The 19,914-nt window shown below is 39.6% G+C and overlaps 1 protein-coding gene across 1 annotated transcript; it reads left to right on the top strand.

Annotated features, from left to right (window-relative positions):
• The first annotated feature begins 2,289 nt into the window (after positions 1-2,289).
• LOC108883004 (natural resistance-associated macrophage protein 2) lies at positions 2,290-18,651 on the top strand. The gene is made up of 16 exons (XM_018675836.2): positions 2,290-2,746; positions 4,097-4,186; positions 5,199-5,350; positions 6,036-6,158; positions 8,713-8,832; positions 9,634-9,740; positions 9,840-9,910; positions 10,002-10,069; positions 11,678-11,833; positions 11,932-12,090; positions 12,189-12,275; positions 13,737-13,856; positions 14,066-14,215; positions 14,550-14,623; positions 14,710-14,863; positions 16,866-18,651. The coding sequence occupies exons 1-16, from the start codon at positions 2,719-2,721 to the stop codon at positions 16,971-16,973; spliced, it is 1,767 nt and encodes a 588-aa protein (XP_018531352.1). The 5' UTR covers positions 2,290-2,718; the 3' UTR covers positions 16,974-18,651.
• The last annotated feature ends 1,263 nt before the right edge of the window (positions 18,652-19,914 follow it).

Raw genomic sequence — 19,914 nt, 5'->3', positions numbered from 1 at the left:
GATATCTATCCATTTATTAATTCATCCTTTATTTATATAAATTGGTTCTTGTATAAATGGATAAAACAAGACTAAGAGTCAACAACCATGCTAGCAGCTCTGAAAGACTGTACTTAGGCTATACTTTGTAGTGCTTTGAGCTAAATGCTAATGCAAACATTTCTGATGTTTACCAGGTGTGATGTTAGCATGCTAACATTTGCTGATTGGTTGTAGTCTGTTATCTAACTGGTACTAGACTCATGAATCAAATCCAAAACCACAAATGTCAAGCTCATGGTGATGCTACAGGGAAAGTCCAGGCGTTGCCAGAGTTTTGTTAAGTTTGATTTGTCATCTGGGAACCATGAATGCCAGTATCAAATTTTGTGCCACAAGTAAAATCAAGATATTTCATTGCATTAGTGAAAACTTTGACCTGCTGGTGGCGCTAGAGGAAAAGTCAGGGGGGCACCTCAGTGGAACATAAATGTCTGGATCAAAGTGGGGAACCAACAGGCTAAAAAGCAAAAACACGAGATGGCCAACCACTGCTGTAAGTCACGGTGATGATACACTAATAGGCTTTTTCCTCAGAAGACATTTTGACATGTCACAGCCGGAAAAGCACGGGTGTAAATAATAAAACGAATGATGGCTGAATTCCATGTAGCTGCTTCGATTTCAGGGTCCTGGTATTTGTCATTCTGACTCGCTGTCACGCTGTCATGGGGCACCTGAATCGAATGGAGCCATTATTAATGTTATTAGAAACACCTGGGATTTTCCTGCTGTGGCACGTCAAAACATCTGTTGTGAAAAAGACATATCAGGGTTAGAGGAGGATGACTGAACACAGGCTGTCAGAGCAGGTTGCCTGTAAGAATCTATCACAGGGAGCCACTGGTTCAAATGTACAGCATTCGGTTTGTGGTTGGTGTTTATTCCAAACCTGGACAGTGAAGTGTAACTGAAGTGTGTTGCTGCATACACACCTCCTGGATGTAAATCACTCAGCATTTGTCGCCACCCAGTGGCTGTTTGTGTTGTGGTCACCCCCCTACTCCCTCTATGTGAGACCATTTTATCTCTTTGTGGGACACAAAAATAAAACACACTCCTCTCTGCTGCTAGAGGGCGTAAACACCTGCAGCGGGAGGTCACTGCACATTTTTGAGGCAGCGTCACCACAAGATGACTGGTAAGTTTTAGAGTCTTTGTGTGTTTTTTTGATTGAATATCTTACATCTCCTCTTTGTAACCATGTAGAGGGAACAACTTAGATAATACTGGTAACAGCATGCATTAAATTTACTTTGCAGTCTTTTATTTTATCAAGATTTTGTGTGAAAGCATGCTGATACATCTTGCAGTGGCAATGCAGCAGCTCCTGTGAGATGTATTTCACATTAGAGGAAGATTTGGGCATGGGGAGCTTGTGTACACTGAATGATATAATTTAATAGTAATTAACTCACATTCTTGTTCTTTTTTTTTTTAACTAGATATGTAAATTTTGACTTCTTTTAGGCCTATCAATTTTGTTATTCCTTGCAGTGAACCAGCATTTAAACATATTGGGTAAATGTGTCTTAAAAACTACAGAATTTATAATTAAACAGTTAACTTGACAAAATATGACAAATCCAAATAATTCAAACACTGCAGACACTTCATTTTTTAAATTTTCCCAGGGTTGTGTATGTGGGGAGACTCAGATTCACGACTTTAGTATATTTTAAATAAATCTCCAAATAACAGCTATATTTGTTATTTATTAATCTGCTGATGATTTTGTCAATCAATCGGTTAACTGTTTATTCTATGATCTGTTAAATAATGGTGAAATAATATCCAAGGAGCTGTCTTCGAGTGTCTTATTTTGTCTGAACAACTGTTCAAAAACCAAAGGAGATTTTATTCACTTGATGTGTTTTATTTAGTCAGTTATGAGAAAGAAATGCAGCAAATTCTCCCATTTGAGAAGTTGAAACCAGCAATTGTTTACATTTTTTCTTGAAATGTGACTGAAATTATTAATTGATTATCAAAATAGTTGCAGACAAAACAAAAACAAATTCATATTTATAATTTTATCACGAAATTATCCTATCCCTAACTCAATAAGGGGTTTATTTTGAAACTTCTTGGCCGGAAACAAACCATGGGCTTTGCGGAGACTTTTATTTTGAAAGGAAACATGTAAAAACCTCAGAATATTTAACTTGACGATGGTGAATGACTGAATAAAAATCGTTATTTCTGGATGAAAAGTGTGTTTAAGATGGAAAAGAAACGTGAAATAAATTTAATTTATTTAATAACCTGGTTTTATTTTGATGGTCTGTACCTCCTTCCAGGATCCAGATTCGGGATCCAGGTCAGACTGTCTCGCCGTACAAATCGGATCACGTGGTAGAAACCGAGAAACAACGGGTTCACTTGTCAAACATTGGCGTTGAATGTGCGACTTTGTCCTCAGGTGGTTTTCCCTCCTCCTCCCCCTCCTTCCTTACCTGTCCGGTGAGTCAACACCTTCCTCACTCGGAGGGACGATGTCCAACAACCTGTCGGACATTCCTGTTCTACATAAACTCCAGTGGAAACAAGAAGGAAGAAACGAGGAGGAGAAAAAAATGAATCATATTACCGGAATGTAGAGCACAGCTCCGCCGCTTGTTTTCGTCTGATGAGGAGAAGTTTGAACAGTTTGTGAGGAGACGATTCCCGTCGTTCATTATGAAGTTATTCTCATCTCTGCGCTCAGGTGAGTTTGAGACTGTTTGAATAAACTCCTCGTGCGTTTGTAAGTGATGCGCTGCGGCTGTCCCTGTTTTATTATTGAAAAGTGTTTCCTTTTCCCTCGCACGTCCACTGATGTTTTTAGAACATTTTAACACGGATTTACTGTGTGACAAAGTTCGTATTGATCTTATCAGGCTTAATGGCATTTATCATTTCCTGTGCTACAGTATAATATAATGTACTACAATATAAAATCCCCATAAAATTCTCTCAGGAACTCGTAGTTTTGCTGTGAAAGCAAGATTGGACGTACAGTCAGGTGATAGATTAATGAGAAAACCTGGCTAGAGGCTCAGTAACACATGGTGGGCTTTTCTTTCATTCACCAAGTCAGTACATTTACAGCATTTAAAGAAGGTTCTGGGGGTCCTTGATGAGGTTCTAGTGGTTACTGAGGATCGTGGGATCGTTCAGAATGTTTTTGTGATTGATGGGAAGGTTGTAGAGGTTCTCTTCGTTGTTTTACGGGTTGCTTTGAAGGTTTAAGTAGTCACTGAAGAGGTTCTACAAATGGTTTTAGGATGTTTAGTATTCATTAAGAAGATTCTAGTGGTCCTTCAGGTTGTTCTAGGTATTGTTTTGAAGGTTTAAGTGGTTGTTGAAGAGGTTCTACAAATGGTTTTACGAGGTTTTAGTAGTCGTCAAGAAGGTTCTGGTAGGTTTTAATGGGCAGTGAAGAGGTTCTATGGTTTTAATAGTATTAAGAAAGGTTCTTATGGTTATTGAAAATTTTATACATGTGCTGTTGGAAGTTTTAGTGGTCAATTAGGAGGTTGTGGAGGTCCTAGAAGGTTAAAGTCTTTGATGTTTTAGTGGTCCTAGAGGTCCTTCATGAGGATTCCAGTGGGTCTTTAGGAGGTTCTAAGGAGGTTGTAGGTGTCTTTTTCTAGGTTCTTATGTTCACTGAGAACATTATACAAGTAATTTTGGAAGTTTTATTAGTTCTAGAGGCCCCTTTAGAAGGTTCAAGGAGTATTGGAGGTTTTAGTGGTCCTTCAAGAGGTCTCAGAAATCTGTCAGAGGTTTGCAGTGGGCCTTTAGGAGGTTCTGGTAGTCATTAAGTAGATTTTTCTCTTCTCGTTTGTAGTGGTCATTTACAAGGTCCTGGTATAGACCGCTAGGAGGTTTCTAGTGGTCACTCATCAGGTTCTAGTAGTCCTTCAGATCAGGGTTATCTAACCTGAAGGACTACTGATGGTTACCAGTGCACTTAATTCTCATGGTTTCCAGTGTGTGAGAAGGATTTTGTTTTGTGTGCACTGTGATCATGTAAGTGACTGTAATCCCAGTATAATTACCTGTTTCCCTCCAGGCAGAGACCCCCCTACGGAGGACATCCACATCTCCTCTCTGCCTCCCAGTATTCCCACAGATCATGAGGCAGAACAAACTGAAGAACAAGGTGAGGATGTTTATTTTGTAGACAGCTTTTTTTTGTGAGGATTCATCACAGTTTTATGAAACACTTAAAGCCTTTTAGCGAGGGATTTATTCAGCTACAAGGACTGCTGCAGGAAGTCAGTCGCCCTGTATAACAAATCCTCTCAGCGTTGAGAGAGGTGTCGAGTATCCAGCAAAGCAGCATGGCTCAATGGATGACAGTGTCAGTCAGCCAGTTTACACACTGAAACACTTCAGCGATTATATTTATTGCTATAAATTTCAGACATCCATAGGGACCAGAGGATGAATCCAAATGAGTTTAAACAAAAATCCTTGAGAAAAAAAGAAAATATTGGAGTATAGTCTTAAAACAAAGCATTACTTGATGTTAACAGTCTCACCTCCAGGTTTATTTAGTAGCATATTTGGAGCTTTCGATCATATCCCATGATATTCCTCAACAGATGAAGTTGTAGATGTAAAAATTTTGTATTAACCTTTAAGTCAGCATGGATTTATTGATCCCCAAGGGATCAATAAAGTTTTCATCTATCTATCTTTCTGTCGTCTAAACGTCTGTATTTCCATGACAACCGGGCAGCTTTATCTAACGATGAAGGTCATGTAATGTGATCAAAAGCTCCACAAGAGCGAACCTTGAGGTGACAACTGCTTTTTCCAAGTAAAAAGAAAATGAAATCTGAACTGTATTTTTTTCTGTCAATCGTCTCACGACCTCTCAGAACACATATTTATATTTCATATTTTTCATTACTGGTATTTCTCATTTATCTATCCAAGCATTCACCCAGGTCTGTAAAGCTACAAAAACAGGAACTGTGGGAGGTTTATTGCACCTAAGACACATAATTAGTGTCTGTTCATCACATCCGAGCGTTAAAAAGGAAATGTTTACAGTTGACATTTACTGTGCTGCTGTGTGTTTACTATATTTTAGAACTGTGGTTGATGTAAAACCTTTTAGAGGTTAGTTTCTTTGTAGTCTCAACCATGTTTGTGTCACATTTCAGTGGATAATGTGGTGGAGGAGAAAGCCGTGATCCAGACCACACACACACACAGAGTCTCTGCTCCTTCGGTTTTCCTCCAGAAACAGGAAAATGAACCTGTTTCAGCCACTTACTTTGAGCAGAGGGTCCCTGTTCCCGAGGACAACACTGAGGTAACCGTGAGAAGTGCCAGATATAGAAACACCGGTACTGAAAGTATGAGTGGGAAATATGAAGATATGTCCCCTCAGATTATATTAATTTAATCAGAAGTTAATTTATACTGTATATACTGTGGTGACTGTCCCATTTAATGTAAAATATCTGGGTATATATTAGACCTGTGTGAGCAATGTTGCAAACCATTATGGCAGTGTTCAAAGTCATTCGTTTAAACGCTTTTGGAAATGTGTCGCTTTTTTGCTAAAAGTTAGAGAATATTTAAAAAATGTACTAAATTAACATGAAATCTTGTTGGTTTAATATATAAGAACCGTAGTTAAGTGTGAAACGTCCTTACAAGGTTACAGTATCTCCTGGTCTAGGCAGTTGTTTTTTACATTTTACTTTTGTACAGATTAAACAAACAAGATACACGTATTTGTTTTTAAACTTTTGGACAGAGGCAGGTTAGCTGCTTCCCCTGCTTACAGTCTTTATGCTAAGCTGAAAGAGGCTGCTGGCTGTAGCTACACATTTACCATTACAAACATAAGACTGGAAGCATTAAAAACATACATCCTGGTCTTTTATTGTGATATAAAATATCATATATTGTGCATAGAGGATTTTAATCCATGTTGCCCACTAATTGACATTGATGTTGTTAGTGTTACAGTTTGTGTTTCTCTCCTGTAGAGTTGTATCAGTCTTCGTAAACTGTGGGCCTTCACTGGGCCGGGGTTTCTGATGAGCATTGCGTACCTGGACCCAGGTAACATCGAGTCTGACCTGCAGTCTGGTGCTAAAGCTGGCTTCAAGGTGGGTCTGCAAGTATCAAATGTTATCACTATCACTATTCCCTGAAACCCAAGATGACTTCAGGTTGCTTGTTTTGTCCAATCGACAGTCCAAAATCCAAAGATCTTCAGTTTACAATCACATATGACAACTTAAGCTTGAGAAAAGACTTAAACAAAGTTGTTGAAAAGTGATACACCCTCTTAGTAAACACTTAATTGTTATCTCCAATCATCTGTGTCCTTTCACTCATTGCCAAAGAGGTAGCTTCCTTCTTACTCTGTCACCTGTTTTCTTTGCCATGGTTGGGTTTCTGAACCGGTCTACAGTGCACAGAGGGCCTGAGAGGTCATGGGGTTCCTGGTCCAGAGTCTCTGTTTTAAGTGACTGTAAATATTTTCTGTTGAAGTCAATCAAGCAACCACAAAAAGACATAAAATGATTATACACACAGCACTTCAAAAAAAGACCATGAGGACAGTAAAGACCATAAACAGGCACAAATCAAATCATAGTTGCAACAGTGGATCAGGAAGAGTAAAAAATAGACTGAAAATGACTATAAAACAAAGCAAAATAGAGGCAAAACTACCACTAATAGACACAAAATGAGTAAAAATATACTCAAAATGATTTAAAAAAAATAGGGGCATAATGACCACAATGACACTCAAAACAACCTCAAAGAAACAGCAAACTGGGAAAAATAGAAACAAAACAACCACAAACTGATGCAAAACGAGTATAAATAGATGCGAAACAACCACAGACAGACACAAAATGAGTGAAAACAGAGGCAAAAAGGCCACAAAGAGGTTTAAAATGAGTAAAAATAGACTCAAAATGACCATTAGGACACTCAAAACAACTACAAAAAACGGCAAAACAGGTCAAAATAGAAGCAAACTTAAAGAGATTTAAAACACCTACAAATGATGTGGCTGCTCAATCTACGTATTCTGGATCTAATCCCTAATCCATCCCTGCCTTTTATAAACAGTCCTGAAGGACTGGTCGTTCCCACGCCGTCTCTCAGATGAGCTGGACATTAGACTGACTCACTATAACTGCAGGTCAAAGTTTAACAAAGGTGAACTCTGGTAAAACCAGACACACATTCTTGAATTTGTCAGTCAACCTGTTGTTTTAATTAAAGTGAATGAGACATGGAGTAAGTTTTCACAGAGAGCGACTGAGCCTTTAAACCAGACTGAAAAAACAATTTCAATCAGCTAAAGCAGTGAAATAAATCTTAAAAATGTTAGTGTTAGTGTTGAGGAGAAGAAAAGGCAACAAAAACTCTGTACCAGACAACACTGAATCCTCTGTCAGGATATAAATATTATACAGTGTTGATGTATCATCCAGCTCTACTGACAAACAGAGAGACACACGTGGGTGAAAGCAAAACCTCCCTGGCAGAAGAATAAGAGCAGGATATAAGAATAAAACCAGACTTCCTTTATCTTTTTTAGTATGAGCGAGAGAGAGGTGTTGAAAAAGGGGAAGTCAGTGCAGATGGCAAGGCGTCAGTACAGGCCCTCGAAACTTTTTTGTGACATAATGTTCACAAATATTTGCAATAGTCTGAAGTTAAAAACCCCTGCAGGAGGAAAATCAAGTCTGTGAATGTGTAGAAAAGATTTGTATTGATTTGTATTTATTTTCTGTTTATCTAATACTTTGATTTATGACTAAATATCAGCCTCAATAGTTTTTCGTTTTGTGTTTAGTGATAATTAGCGAAATGTTAGCTAGCATTTAGCTCACAGAACTGCATTTTCAAGCACAAATAGGTGCCAGTCTAACAGAAATAGCCTGCTAATAATAATATTTTCTAAGGCAACAGAAACATTAACATAAATAAATGAAGTAGGCTACTGTTTGGATGTATTTTTGAGTCTTTGGATTGTAAATAAGCTCTGTTAGCTTGCTGTTAGCTGAGCTGGCGCTAATGTTAGCTTAGCCTGTTTTTAGGTCAGGAATCCTTCAGTTTTTATCATTCAGGAGGGAGCCGAATTATGCTCTCCAAAATAAACAAACCCAATAATTAAAACTGGAAACACTGACTAAACACTGAATAAAGTAGTTTCACATAAAAAATCGGTGTTTTTCTGGCGCCCTTCTGTGGACACAGGATGTCAGTTAGGGGCTGAAGGCTGAGCTTTCGCTAACATTAGCTTAGCTTGTTTTTATGTTAGGATTCCTTCAGTGTTCATAGTTCAGGAGGTTTTTTCTGGGAGAAAATTTATCCTCAGAGGTTTCCTCCTCTTCAAAACAACCAGACCATGTAATTAAAATCAGTAAAAACACTGAATAAAACAGTTTGATGTTAAAAATCAATGTTTCTCCATGACGCTTTGGGTGAACACAGGACATTGAGAATGGCTGTTTGCTCAGCTTGTTTCTCTGATAACTTAAGATGTTGACGTCTGATGACAAAAATCCTTCATTCAGCTTAAATATATAGTTAAAACATTATACAAAGTGAGAGTGATGAGATAGTAAGGCTATAATATATAATAAATGCCTGCATCACCACAGCAACTGTAAAACTGTTGGTGCTCCTCCTCAGCTCCTCTGGGTGCTGCTGGGAGCCACCATCATCGGCCTGCTGCTGCAGAGGCTGGCGGCCCGGCTCGGCGTGGTCACCGGAATGCACCTGGCTGAAGTCTGCCACCGCCAGTACCACACCGTGAGTCTGTTATACATCTAATCTCAGCTGTTCATGACTTCTGTAAGGTAAGGATAGCTGTCAGGTGTGTAGGAATCTGCGACTGAATGAATCTCTGCAGGACGCATTTTAAGAGGCTTGAAAACATGTTAGAGAAGTAAATGAATAGCTACATGGGCTGAACAGCAGCCTGAGTTTGTGTCTTTTATCTGAGACTGTTGCCATTGCTTGTGTGTCACTGCCCAGAGACACGGTTGAAGAATTCAGATGTTTGTTTTGGACTGCCCAGCCAGTTCAGTCAGTCCTTTATTTACATACAGTGCTCTGTTGTAAACACATGGTTAAGTTTCTAATTCAAAAATGATGTTAAGCTGCTTTCCTTTGGCTATAATTCACCATACATGTTGACAAAAACAGATATTTTATATATTAGATAGAACAATGGAGGTGTTAATGTTAATTTACCTACCCTCATTGTTACAAATTGGTGGACAAAATAATAGAAACACCTATTGACGACATCCTCCTGAATGATTGTGTGGGACTTTTATTCATGTAAAGAATCTGAATACTTCTTTCACCACTGAAAGTCACACAATAAAACAACCAAACTAACAGACAGAGGCAGTGATATACCAGCAAGTCTCATGTTCTGCTCAGTAAAATTATTGTCAATATTTGTCAATGATATTGATTTAAATCGATGTTTCTGGTTGAACAAAAAGGATCTTTCTCTTTAATAAAAAGGTCTACCTCTGTTGGAATCCTCTCCACAATGTTCTCAGATTCTTTTAATGACGCTAACCTGTGTCTTCTGTCCAGGTGCCTCGTATCATCCTGTGGTTGATGGTGGAGCTGGCGATCATCGGCTCAGACATGCAGGAGGTCATCGGCTGCGCCATCGCCTTCAACCTGCTCTCCTCCGGCAGGTGGTGGAAACAGACTGACGACTGATTTAAAATGGCTTCATCACTACTTTAATGTTGATTATTTCCAATTTATCTTTGTGTCTTTGTTTTGACCCGTAGGATCCCGCTGTGGGGCGGAGTCCTCATCACCATCAGCGACACCTTTGTCTTCCTCTTCTTGGACAAGTACGGTACGTTGTGGTCGCTTCCTGTCTCCGGACATTGTCGCTGTCCAACAAGGATCGCTTTCAAATTACAGTGAAATATGTTCTTTCTCTGCAGGTCTCAGGAGGCTGGAGGCGTTTTTTGGGCTGCTCATCACCATCATGGCCATCACATTTGGATATGAGGTACGAACATTTGACATCTGTGATATTCTGTCTGTCATAATAAATTAATTAAGCTAAATCCCTAAAATCATTATTGTTGTGCATTTTATATTTTTACACATTTTTTTCAAGTTGTACATTTGTTATTTATCTAATTAAACCAATTTATAGTATGTTTACAGTGTAATTCTGAGTCTTTATATGCAGTTTTATAACCTTGTTTGTCAAAACAGGTGCAAAAAAACAAACAGTTCTCTGCAGAAAGGAGCAGGTGGTGAAGTAAAAAGTGAAAAGGAAAGAGCAGAAAAAGTAGACTGTCGCAGCACATCTGATAAAGGGCTATAAATCTTATTCAGAAAGCTGTATGCAGATAAAATAAGAAGAGGAGAGTAAAGAGTAGTTACATGAATCAACATTAGAAAGTGAAATACAGTTAAATATATATAAAGCAGGATAAGACATATAATATTATATAATAAAAAAATAGATCAGTATCTATAATTTGCATGTGTGTATTAGTATAAATATGCATAATTCAAGGTAATATAACAACATGAATGAAGTATACGAACATATTTAATTATGTATGAATATAAAAAAGATAAAAATCTAAATAAATGTGGATGTTTTTGTTTCTAAAAAAAGATAACCCAGTTGAAATCATTGTTATAAACACCTGATGTGTCATATATAATGCAAACAAAAAACAATTTATCCAATTTTTAAAATTTCATGTATTTCTTATTCTGTCGTAAGGCTCACACACTTTGGTCTGACTCTGGGTTATGGATGCAGATTGTTTATTTTGGCGTCTTCTCATACAGAGGAGAGTTGGAGGGACTATTTATCTATTTATTATAATCCTGTTTACATGCTGTTGTTTAGCAGATGTAATGTTTGGCATGGTCACCGTTGCTGCATGCTGAAACGTTGGCCAGATGATTGTGCAACAGGAAAAGTTCAAGGATCTTTAACATCTGAACTGGATTTCTTAGATCCATCCAATGGTTATTGTCCTACAAGTCCTAAAAGCAGATTAAGAGAATTGAATCAAACAAATGAGACTAAAATATTAAGCTTGATCATTTATTTATTTAGGAAAATGATCCAGTATTACATATCTCTAAGTGGCAGAAGTATGTGAACCTCTGGGATTAGCAGTTGACTTGAAGGTGATGGAACAATAAACTCTGAATTATACCAGTGAATTCTAAAGGAAAATGTCAGGACATCTGAATCTCAAGAGAAAGTGGGTCACGCAGCAAGACAATGACCTTAAACATACAAGTCGTTCTACAACAGGGTGGTTAGAAGAATAAAGTTAATGTTTCAGAATGGGCCAAGTCAAAGTCCTGACCTGAATCCAGTCAAAATGTTGTGGAAGGACCTGAAGTGAGCAGTGAGTTGAAACTTTTCTGTTTGGAGGAATGGGCTAAAACTTCTCGTCTCATTGGTTTAATTGGGTTCTCTTTATCTACTCTTAGGACGTGTGAAAATCTGTTGATGTTTTAGGTCATATTTATGAAGACAGGGTTCAGTTAGTTAGGTTGTGTCGTACATATTCCTCTTCATTTACATCCTCAGGCTTTTGAAGTTCATGCAGTTTCTCTCTGATTTCCTCTACGTCAGTACGTGACAGTGGGTCCAGACCAAGGCCAGCTGCTGATGGGGATGTTCGTGCCGTACTGTAAAGACTGCGGGCCCGTACAGGTGGGGCAGGCCGTCGGCATCGTGGGAGCCGTCATCATGCCTCACAACATTTACCTGCACTCCGCACTCGTCAAGGTGTGGTGAACCGCTTCATAGTTAGAGCATTTCCCTTTTCTAATCAGTCTAAATGAAACTGTATCAGCTAATCAGGACATGTCCAAATCCTGTTTCAGTCTCGAGAAGTGAATCGGTCGAACAAGAAGGAAGTAAAAGAGGCCAACAAATACTTTTTCATCGAGTCGACCATCGCGCTGTTCGTCTCCTTCCTCATTAATGTCTTCGTTGTGGCTGTTTTTGCCGAGGCTTTCTACAAACGCACAAACATCGAGGTGGTGAGTATCAGAGTTAAATTTCGAGCTGTGTTCTGGCGTTTTCAGAAATGTGGGATTGATGTGCTACAGGTGTGTGTTTGTGTGTTTTTTGATTCCAGTACAATGTCTGCAATCAGTCAGGAAGTCCTCATTCACACCTGTTCCCTCTGAACAATGAAACTCTAGAGGTGGACATCTATAAAGGGGTAAGTGTAGCTGCAGAAAATACTGCAGATGAGGAACCACAGAGCGAAAAGTAAGGGTTTTCTTTGCTTGGACCAACAGTGAGGTGGAACTGTTACAGAAAGTCAGACATGAGTGTAAGGCAGTCATGGCAGCAAAAAACACCAATTAGAAGTTGTCGCAAAGCAAATACAGCGATATGACCTATTTTTGTTTTGTAGTCCAACCTGGAAGTTGGCATCAGCCTGGTTCCCTCCGCAAAAAGCCAATGAGATTTTTTCACTGGGCTTTGGATTATTATAGAATATAAACTGTGACCAACTAAAGTTTCTGATCCTTCCAGGTTTAGTTCATCAGATAATCTTCACAGATGAACACCACCACTGATGTTTGAAGCCTAAATACAATCTCCAAAAGTAAAAAGCTAATGCTAGGCTTTTATGTCAACGTCCCATTAGCAACACTCGTTAGCAGCCACCTTTTTTAAGACATGTAAAGCTTTTAAAAATCACAAGTGGGATATTTTCTGACTTATTTTATGTTGTAGAGAATACACATGAAAATGTCTTGAACTTGTGTTAAAAACACAGACCTTATTTCAGACATTTAACTGAAAACCCATTGACTTTGGAACGAGGGAGCAGGAAGTGCTAACATGCTAACTTACTTCCAGGTTTTAGGTCTCATGCAGGAATTGTTTTTTTATGGAAAAGCGTTACGTGATAGGACCCCGACACATCAGAGAAGGTTACGTTGTGACTGAAATGACTAAGTCAGGAAGCATCACTTTTTTCTCTTCAAGTACAAATTAGTTTTATGAAACAAGTTGTGATGCAGCTAGCTGGTTAGCATGCTAACTTCAGTAGCTATCTCTGCAACACAGTACTTAGATGTCAAAACTTCTGTGGCTTCACACTCTGGTTAGAATTTATGTTTTAAACTAAAATACTTGCATATAGCAGCACAACAACCATGTTGACTTGTTTATTATCACCTTAAAAAGCTAATGTGGCTAAACTGTGAGCAAACAATTGCCTATTTCCACATCAAGCAACATTATCTGTCATTTAGAGTCAGGTTTATGTCCACCTGATGAATTTAATTCAAATATTCACCCTCATCCTACTCGACTATGTCCACCATCTCGTCTCTACAGTGACATTTTTAACTGAAAAAGCCATTGAATCGATGCTGATGAGAGCAATATACAGAAGAGTTGTTGGGTGTAAAACCAGAACAATGAGCTGCAGAGTTATAGAGTGATAATTCTCTGTGACACCTTTCACATTACCTTCATTTCATCCACTGTTAATATAAAAATATTGATTTAAGCAGCTTTAAATTTGGATTTTAGTATCCTGTCAAACCCCTCTCTTGTTTTTATTGCAGCACAGTGAGACTGTACTTGTTTTCTGGTGTGTATGTGACACTGCAGCTGAATTTTGTTTTTCCCTAAGTTGGTTTTGTTTGCGTGTCTGTGGCAGGGAGTGGTGCTGGGCTGTTTCTTTGGCCCGGCAGCGCTCTACATCTGGGCCGTGGGGATCCTTGCAGCTGGTCAGAGCTCCACCATGACTGGAACGTACTCTGGCCAGTTTGTCATGGAGGTCAGTGGAGGAGGAGGAGGCAGAGGAGGAGGAGGAGGAGGCACAAAAACACACACAAAAACACTGGAAACATCAGCCCTGACCTTCACCTCCCTCACAAATATTTTCTCTCATACCAGTTGGATGGTGTTATTGAATTTTAGCCATACTTGTCTGTTTATTTGGCTTTACATTAAACACTCTGTTGTGTTTTTCCTGCCCCGTCTCAGGGTTTCTTGAACCTGCGCTGGTCACGTTTTGCTCGGGTGTTGTTGACCCGCTCCCTCGCCATCACCCCCACCCTGCTGGTGGCCATCTTCCAGGACGTGCAGCATCTCACGGGCATGAACGACTTCCTGAATGTGCTGCAGAGCATGCAGGTCAGGCAGCTTCACCCAATCGTTAACCCACATCTCTCCACCTTTGGCTGTTTTATTCTTGTATCATCACCTCGGAGATCATGTTATCTGTGCTTTTTCAACCCATTATCATCACATGAATGTAATTAAAATAACACAGGATTCCACTTTGGATCCAGTTCCAAGTTCCAGTATTTGCTTATGTGTTTATGAGGTTGCAGAACATGGAAATACTCAAGTAAAGTACTAATACCTCAACATTTGTACTCACATACCATACTTTTGTAAATGTACTTAGTTACTTTTCACCCCTGTATTGTAATATATCCCATTATTCTTCTTTTTCCTCTCACAGTTGCCATTCGCCCTCATTCCCATCCTCACTTTCACCAGTTTGCCTTCTCTCATGAACGAGTTTGCCAATGGATTGTAAGTCCATCGCCATAAAAAGACACCAAGACGAATACTTATATTTTCTCTCCTTTAATTACACCTGCTCTCCTCTGTCTCTGCAGGGTGTTTAAGATCGGAGGAGGACTGGTGATCTTGACCGTGTGCAGCATCAACATGTACTTCGTCGTGATTTATGTGACTGCGCTCGGCACCGTGTGGCTCTACGTGCTGGCGGCGTTCCTCTCCGTAGCATACCTGACATTTGTGGGATATTTGGTGGGTAACATTAGGTTGTAGGGGAGAGGATCTAGCAGCACATAATTAACTGTGGTAGATCTTTGTGTCACTGTGAATGTAAAACTTGTTGAACCAGAGAGCCCAGCAACTTAATCCTCAGCTACTCAGGCAGTTCACAAACTCGATCAGTTTCGAGTCAGATTTAAAATATTGTTTGAAAACATTGTCACAAAATCAGATAATGCTGTGTACAGATATTCACAGTAGTGATGTGTGATACCACCAGGGTTCGAGTTATGTGGGTTAAAATCATACATCTGTGGGTCACTAACACAACAACTAGGGCTGAACGATTTTGGGAAAAAATCTAGTTGCGATTTTTCTGACAGATATTGTGATTGCGATTTGATTTTCGATAGAATTCTTAAAATCAAGCTTCAGTCCAGGATTCACTGTATATATGTAAAACTTCATGGAGCATTACCATTTAAGAGATCATTCAAATATTAACTACTCTATGTACTAATCCAAGGATGAGAATGAAAATCTACGAATCCAAAATTTATTTATTCTCACAAAACAAACAATTGCACCACGTTTGTTGCCTTCTTTGCAGTAACTTTACATCGGTCACTGTCAGCCGGTTTTAACTCGTCATAACACCGGTGGTTTCTGCGTTAGCTGTGTCCGTTCTCACGGCTAGCGTACAGCTCTCAGCACAGAGAATCAGAGTGACTCTCTGCCTGCGTCACGCTGTCGCTCTGCTGTTTTCATCAAGTATCTAACTCTATCTATCCACAGTTTCATTTTAAGACCAAGATGTTGTTGTAAAGTTTACATCCTGTCGCTCTGTTGCTCCTGAGTGTGAACTGTGAGGCAGCTAAAAAAAAGTGTGACGACTCGTCCACTGATTCTCTTTTGTTAAAAAAAAAAAAAAAAAATCGTAGTCTTTGCGATTTGCAAATCGTATCAGCTCGAATCGCGATTTCAGTTAAAATTCGATAAATCATTCTGCCTTTTTTACAACAGCCAGTATTGTTACTGGGCACTTTGACAGATGGAATATTGTCAACTCGTTAGGAGCAAGAAATGCTCTTTGTGTTTTTGTCTTAATGGGTTGGTTATTTACATTAAACAAGGTTGTAAATTAAGTCAGTTGTAGCACATTATTGTCATAGTAATGAAGTAAAATAGAACTTCTCAACTACAAACTCAAAGCTAGTGAAAATGCTGAGTGGCTTGCCATAGTGGCTGGTAAGCAAAAAAGTTAATGTCAGTGCCCTGGGAATGAGAATTAATTATGGTAGAAAACAGGCTACTAAAGAAAGTGTGTTTCTCCTCAGTGAAATCTTTATTCTAAGACGTTGTTTTAGTTCAACAACAGTCTCTTCTGCCACTGAGAGTCTTTTAGACACAATACAGAAAAGTTATCCCTGGTGTTGCGATGTTTACAATGAGCTTCGTTATTTCTCAGCTTGAAATGTTTCCTTCAACTTGTTCTCTTCGTGTTTACCTTCGATTTCTGCGACAGCTCGAAGGAAGCTCGGGTTTCTCCGCTACATTTTAACAGCGCCTCCTGCTGGTTGCTGCCATGTAGTGAAAGTCATTATATTGCTTTTATACATGACACAACCTCACTTATACAAATGTATTGATTAAATTCCACAAAATTCTTTAGTGATCAATAATCAAAGAGAGGAGTGCCGTGAGATAACTTGTTGTGATTCTGTGCTGTATAAATAAAACTGACTTGAAAGTGTGGCCGCACTTCAGCACCAAGCCACTAGGGGCGCAGTAGAGTATTACTGCAGTATTTTAAATCAGAATTTCTCTGTTTTAGTATTTTATATTTTAAATGTATTTGTTGCAGCCTGTTGGGGATGTGATGGAGGGGTTTTTGTGTATGTTTTGAAAAGGAAGTCTGGTCACATCACAGCGTCTGATGTTGTGCTTTATACTGAATATGTGACTTTCATCTGATCAATCAGTCACAATCAGTTGTTAATCTATGTCTGTATCTGTGTCTCTGTCTGTGCTGCAGGCGTGGTTGTGTCTCATAGCTCTGGGAGTTTCCTGGTTGGATCCGAACACTGGGAGAAGGAACGACACGACCATCCTGATCGAGCAGGAGCCAGAGTTTGACTCCTGAATGAAATGTGTGTTCGAACGGACATTTTAAGGACCGAGGTGCAACAGATGGAGTGATCTTTGGTGCTGATTTATTTATCCAAGATGGATGAAACTTTGTAGGAACAGTGCAGTTATATAATATGTACAGGGCTGTGCAAAGATGGCTTTAAAAATAATGGATAAATAGTTTTTATTTATCATCTAAAGTGCTGTAAACAGAAAAAAACTAAGTGAAAATAATATTTAGTGTGATCACACTGTGTTTTAAAAATATTTAAGTGAAATTTAATACCTTTTTAATACTTTCTTAGCTTTTTTTTTTTTTTAAAGAAACAAAATTTAGTGTTTTTAAAGTCTGCAGATTCCCTGCAGTTCCCCCTCTGGCCACAGGGAGGCAGTACAGGCTGCAGGAGAGACGCCTCAGCCCCAGTAAACGTCTCACCGCCCGAGCTGTAAAACATAACACAACACATTAAATGACACTGTGCCTTACATCATGTGTTATGTGCTGTTACAGGCTGCACAGACGCAGCTTTACACTACAGCAAACTGAACAGACACAGCTCCAGCGATAAGACTGGACTGTATGATTCCTACTGTACATTCAGATGTGGCTGGTGTTTGACATGCCTGTGGTGGTGGTATGTCTGAAGAGTTGCAACTATTGTGCAACTGCAAGCAAGCACTGCCGGTTTAAGTGCTGCTCGAATTCCAGTCCTGAAGTGCTTCAGCCTTTTGCAAGTCGAGGAAACGTGGATGGACAGGTTTTTCTTTGCATTGTGGCGGGGACGTTTTTTTATTTTCTTCCTCTCCCTCCCTCCCTCTCTCTTTTATCCTCTCTCTCTCTCCCTGTCATGGAGGCAGAGTTATGTAAGAGGGGAGAGTCTTCCCACCGCCCCTCTCTGTTTTTGTTTTTCTCAATGAGCCAATGTCTCCCTGCCTAGGCCTCACAGCCTGTCCAGTAGGCCCCTTTCCTGGAAACATAGCCTAGCAGAGGCCACTCAGGGGCAGGCCTGCGAGGTGGGAGGAAGAGGGGAGGGGAGGGAGGAGTGTTGGAGGGGGGGGCTCTTCCAGCAAATCACATGATTGTAGACCCTACAGTCCCAGCCCTACATGAGGCTCAGATGCTGCAAACACATTTCAACAGCTAGTTTGTCATCAGCATGATTGGATGTAGCTAATGCATGGCAGGCTGTGAGTAGACGCTGTAGGATTTCCCAGGTGTGATCTGTAGAAATAGAACCACAACGCCTTATGGATGGACTGTATGTGTGTGTGTTTGTGCACGTGTGCAAGAGGTTGATATGATTTGCAGTTAATGTCAATGTCACCACTGATTTTTGTTGAATTTTGTCACTTATTTGATTGTTAATTAAGTCGGGAATGAACTCTCTGAATGGCCTGAGTTATTTACAACTGATTAATGATGCTGTTGTAACAGTAACAGTCACGTATTTGTGTTGTGTATTTGCTGCCATGCTACAGCTGGTGACATGTGACAGACTTGAGTTGTTGCAGAAAGAGAGATACTCAAACCACCATGCTGTTTTATTACTGTGGCTCACACCAGAAGAGGCTGATTTAATGAGAGGCAATTATATATTATATCAAGGAAAAAAATCATTAAATGTGTTATTGTGTTGTAAACAAACAGTTCCCGCTGAACATACACAATAAACCACAACACAGAATGACAACCGCTGCATGTTGGGATTATTTATAATTTGCATCATCTTCTCTTTTTGTCTTTCGCTCTAAAGTCTCAGGTTTGAAACGTGGTGCACTTGTGATTTATTTCCCCTCGTGTTGTTTTTACATGCCTCTGCATTAGTTCTGTTGACTGATGAAAGATGGATGCACTGGTTTTTTTTTACTCGTATCTGGTGTTTGAAGTCCCATGTTCTGGACAGACTTTCCAGCAGCAAGCAACACTCCAGCCCAGGCCCTCCTTTAACACCATTTGACCCCTTCTCTTTCTCTTTTTCTGTCTTTCTTTCTCTGAGGAATGCACACGTAACGTAACCAGAGGAGGGCAAGCAGGCAGAGATAATGAATTTCAAGTTGATTTAGTAAAACAGTGGCCATCAGCTTTAAAAAAATAAAACCCACATGACATTTTCCAGCTGTGCGGTCCATACTTATTTTGTATATATTTTTACACAGATCTGTCAGTGCTGCCTTAAAATGTCCGACACCAGGAATGCAAACAGCGGGGCCATTCTTGTTTATGCCTTGCATTGTGGCCACTGTGGGCACTGGCTCAGCTCGTGGTGTAATGGGCCCACATGTGTTTGGAAAAGGGGGTGGACTGGCTGATCTCAAGTTTATTCCTTTATTAACAAGTTTATTTTGTGTTGTTTCTCTCCCTCTCACTGATGCATGCAGTTTGTGTTGTCCTCTGCCTGGATCGTGTGCTCAAACACAACAAATATCTGCCTGCTGTTCACCGTCCATCAGTGTGATTTACTCAACTTCCAGAGAATAAGGAGGCACTGCAGAGCCTCCATGTTGTAAATATAAATATCTGGGGACCCACCAGTTGACCACATTGCCTAACATGGTGTCAAACCCACTTCTATTTATTTGAGCAAGGTAAAACAAATGTGATTTGGCCTCAGCTGCTCAGAAAATGACTACACTCAGTATAGTGAAAAATAATAATAAAATAACAGGATCTGTCTTTAGCTGAGTGCAGCTTATTTCAATTTAAACCAACTGTCACAGCAACTGTTCGTGTTTTTTTCCCCTTGTTATTCAGAGGATTTAGCCCCAAATAATGACTATTTTTAGTCTGAGCTGAATTTTTTAACATGATGCAACCATCATGTAATGTTTATGACCGGCAGTGTCATGGTAAAGTAACTGCATCAGAGCCTGGGTGCAACAAATGTTCGGTGAATAACGCAGCAGATTCCCAGAGCAAAGTCCCCTAGCTTTTTTTTTTTTCTCTCTTGCAGGCA

The sequence above is a fragment of the Lates calcarifer genome, linkage group LG6 (assembly GCF_001640805.2).
Source record: "Lates calcarifer isolate ASB-BC8 linkage group LG6, TLL_Latcal_v3, whole genome shotgun sequence".
In the NCBI taxonomy this organism is placed as follows: domain Eukaryota; kingdom Metazoa; phylum Chordata; class Actinopteri; family Centropomidae; genus Lates; species Lates calcarifer.
This window is presented reverse-complemented; position numbering and strand designations above follow the sequence as displayed.

Excerpts from the sequence above, each read along its gene's own strand:
- LOC108883004 (XM_018675836.2), top strand. The coding sequence starts at position 2,719 with ATGAAGTTATTCTCATCTCTGCGCTCAG. Across the intron at positions 5,351-6,035 it reads TTCCCGAGGACAACACTGAG|AGTTGTATCAGTCTTCGTAA; the intron begins GTAACCGTGAGA and ends TCTCTCCTGTAG. Across the intron at positions 12,276-13,736 it reads AGGTGGACATCTATAAAGGG|GGAGTGGTGCTGGGCTGTTT; the intron begins GTAAGTGTAGCT and ends TGTCTGTGGCAG.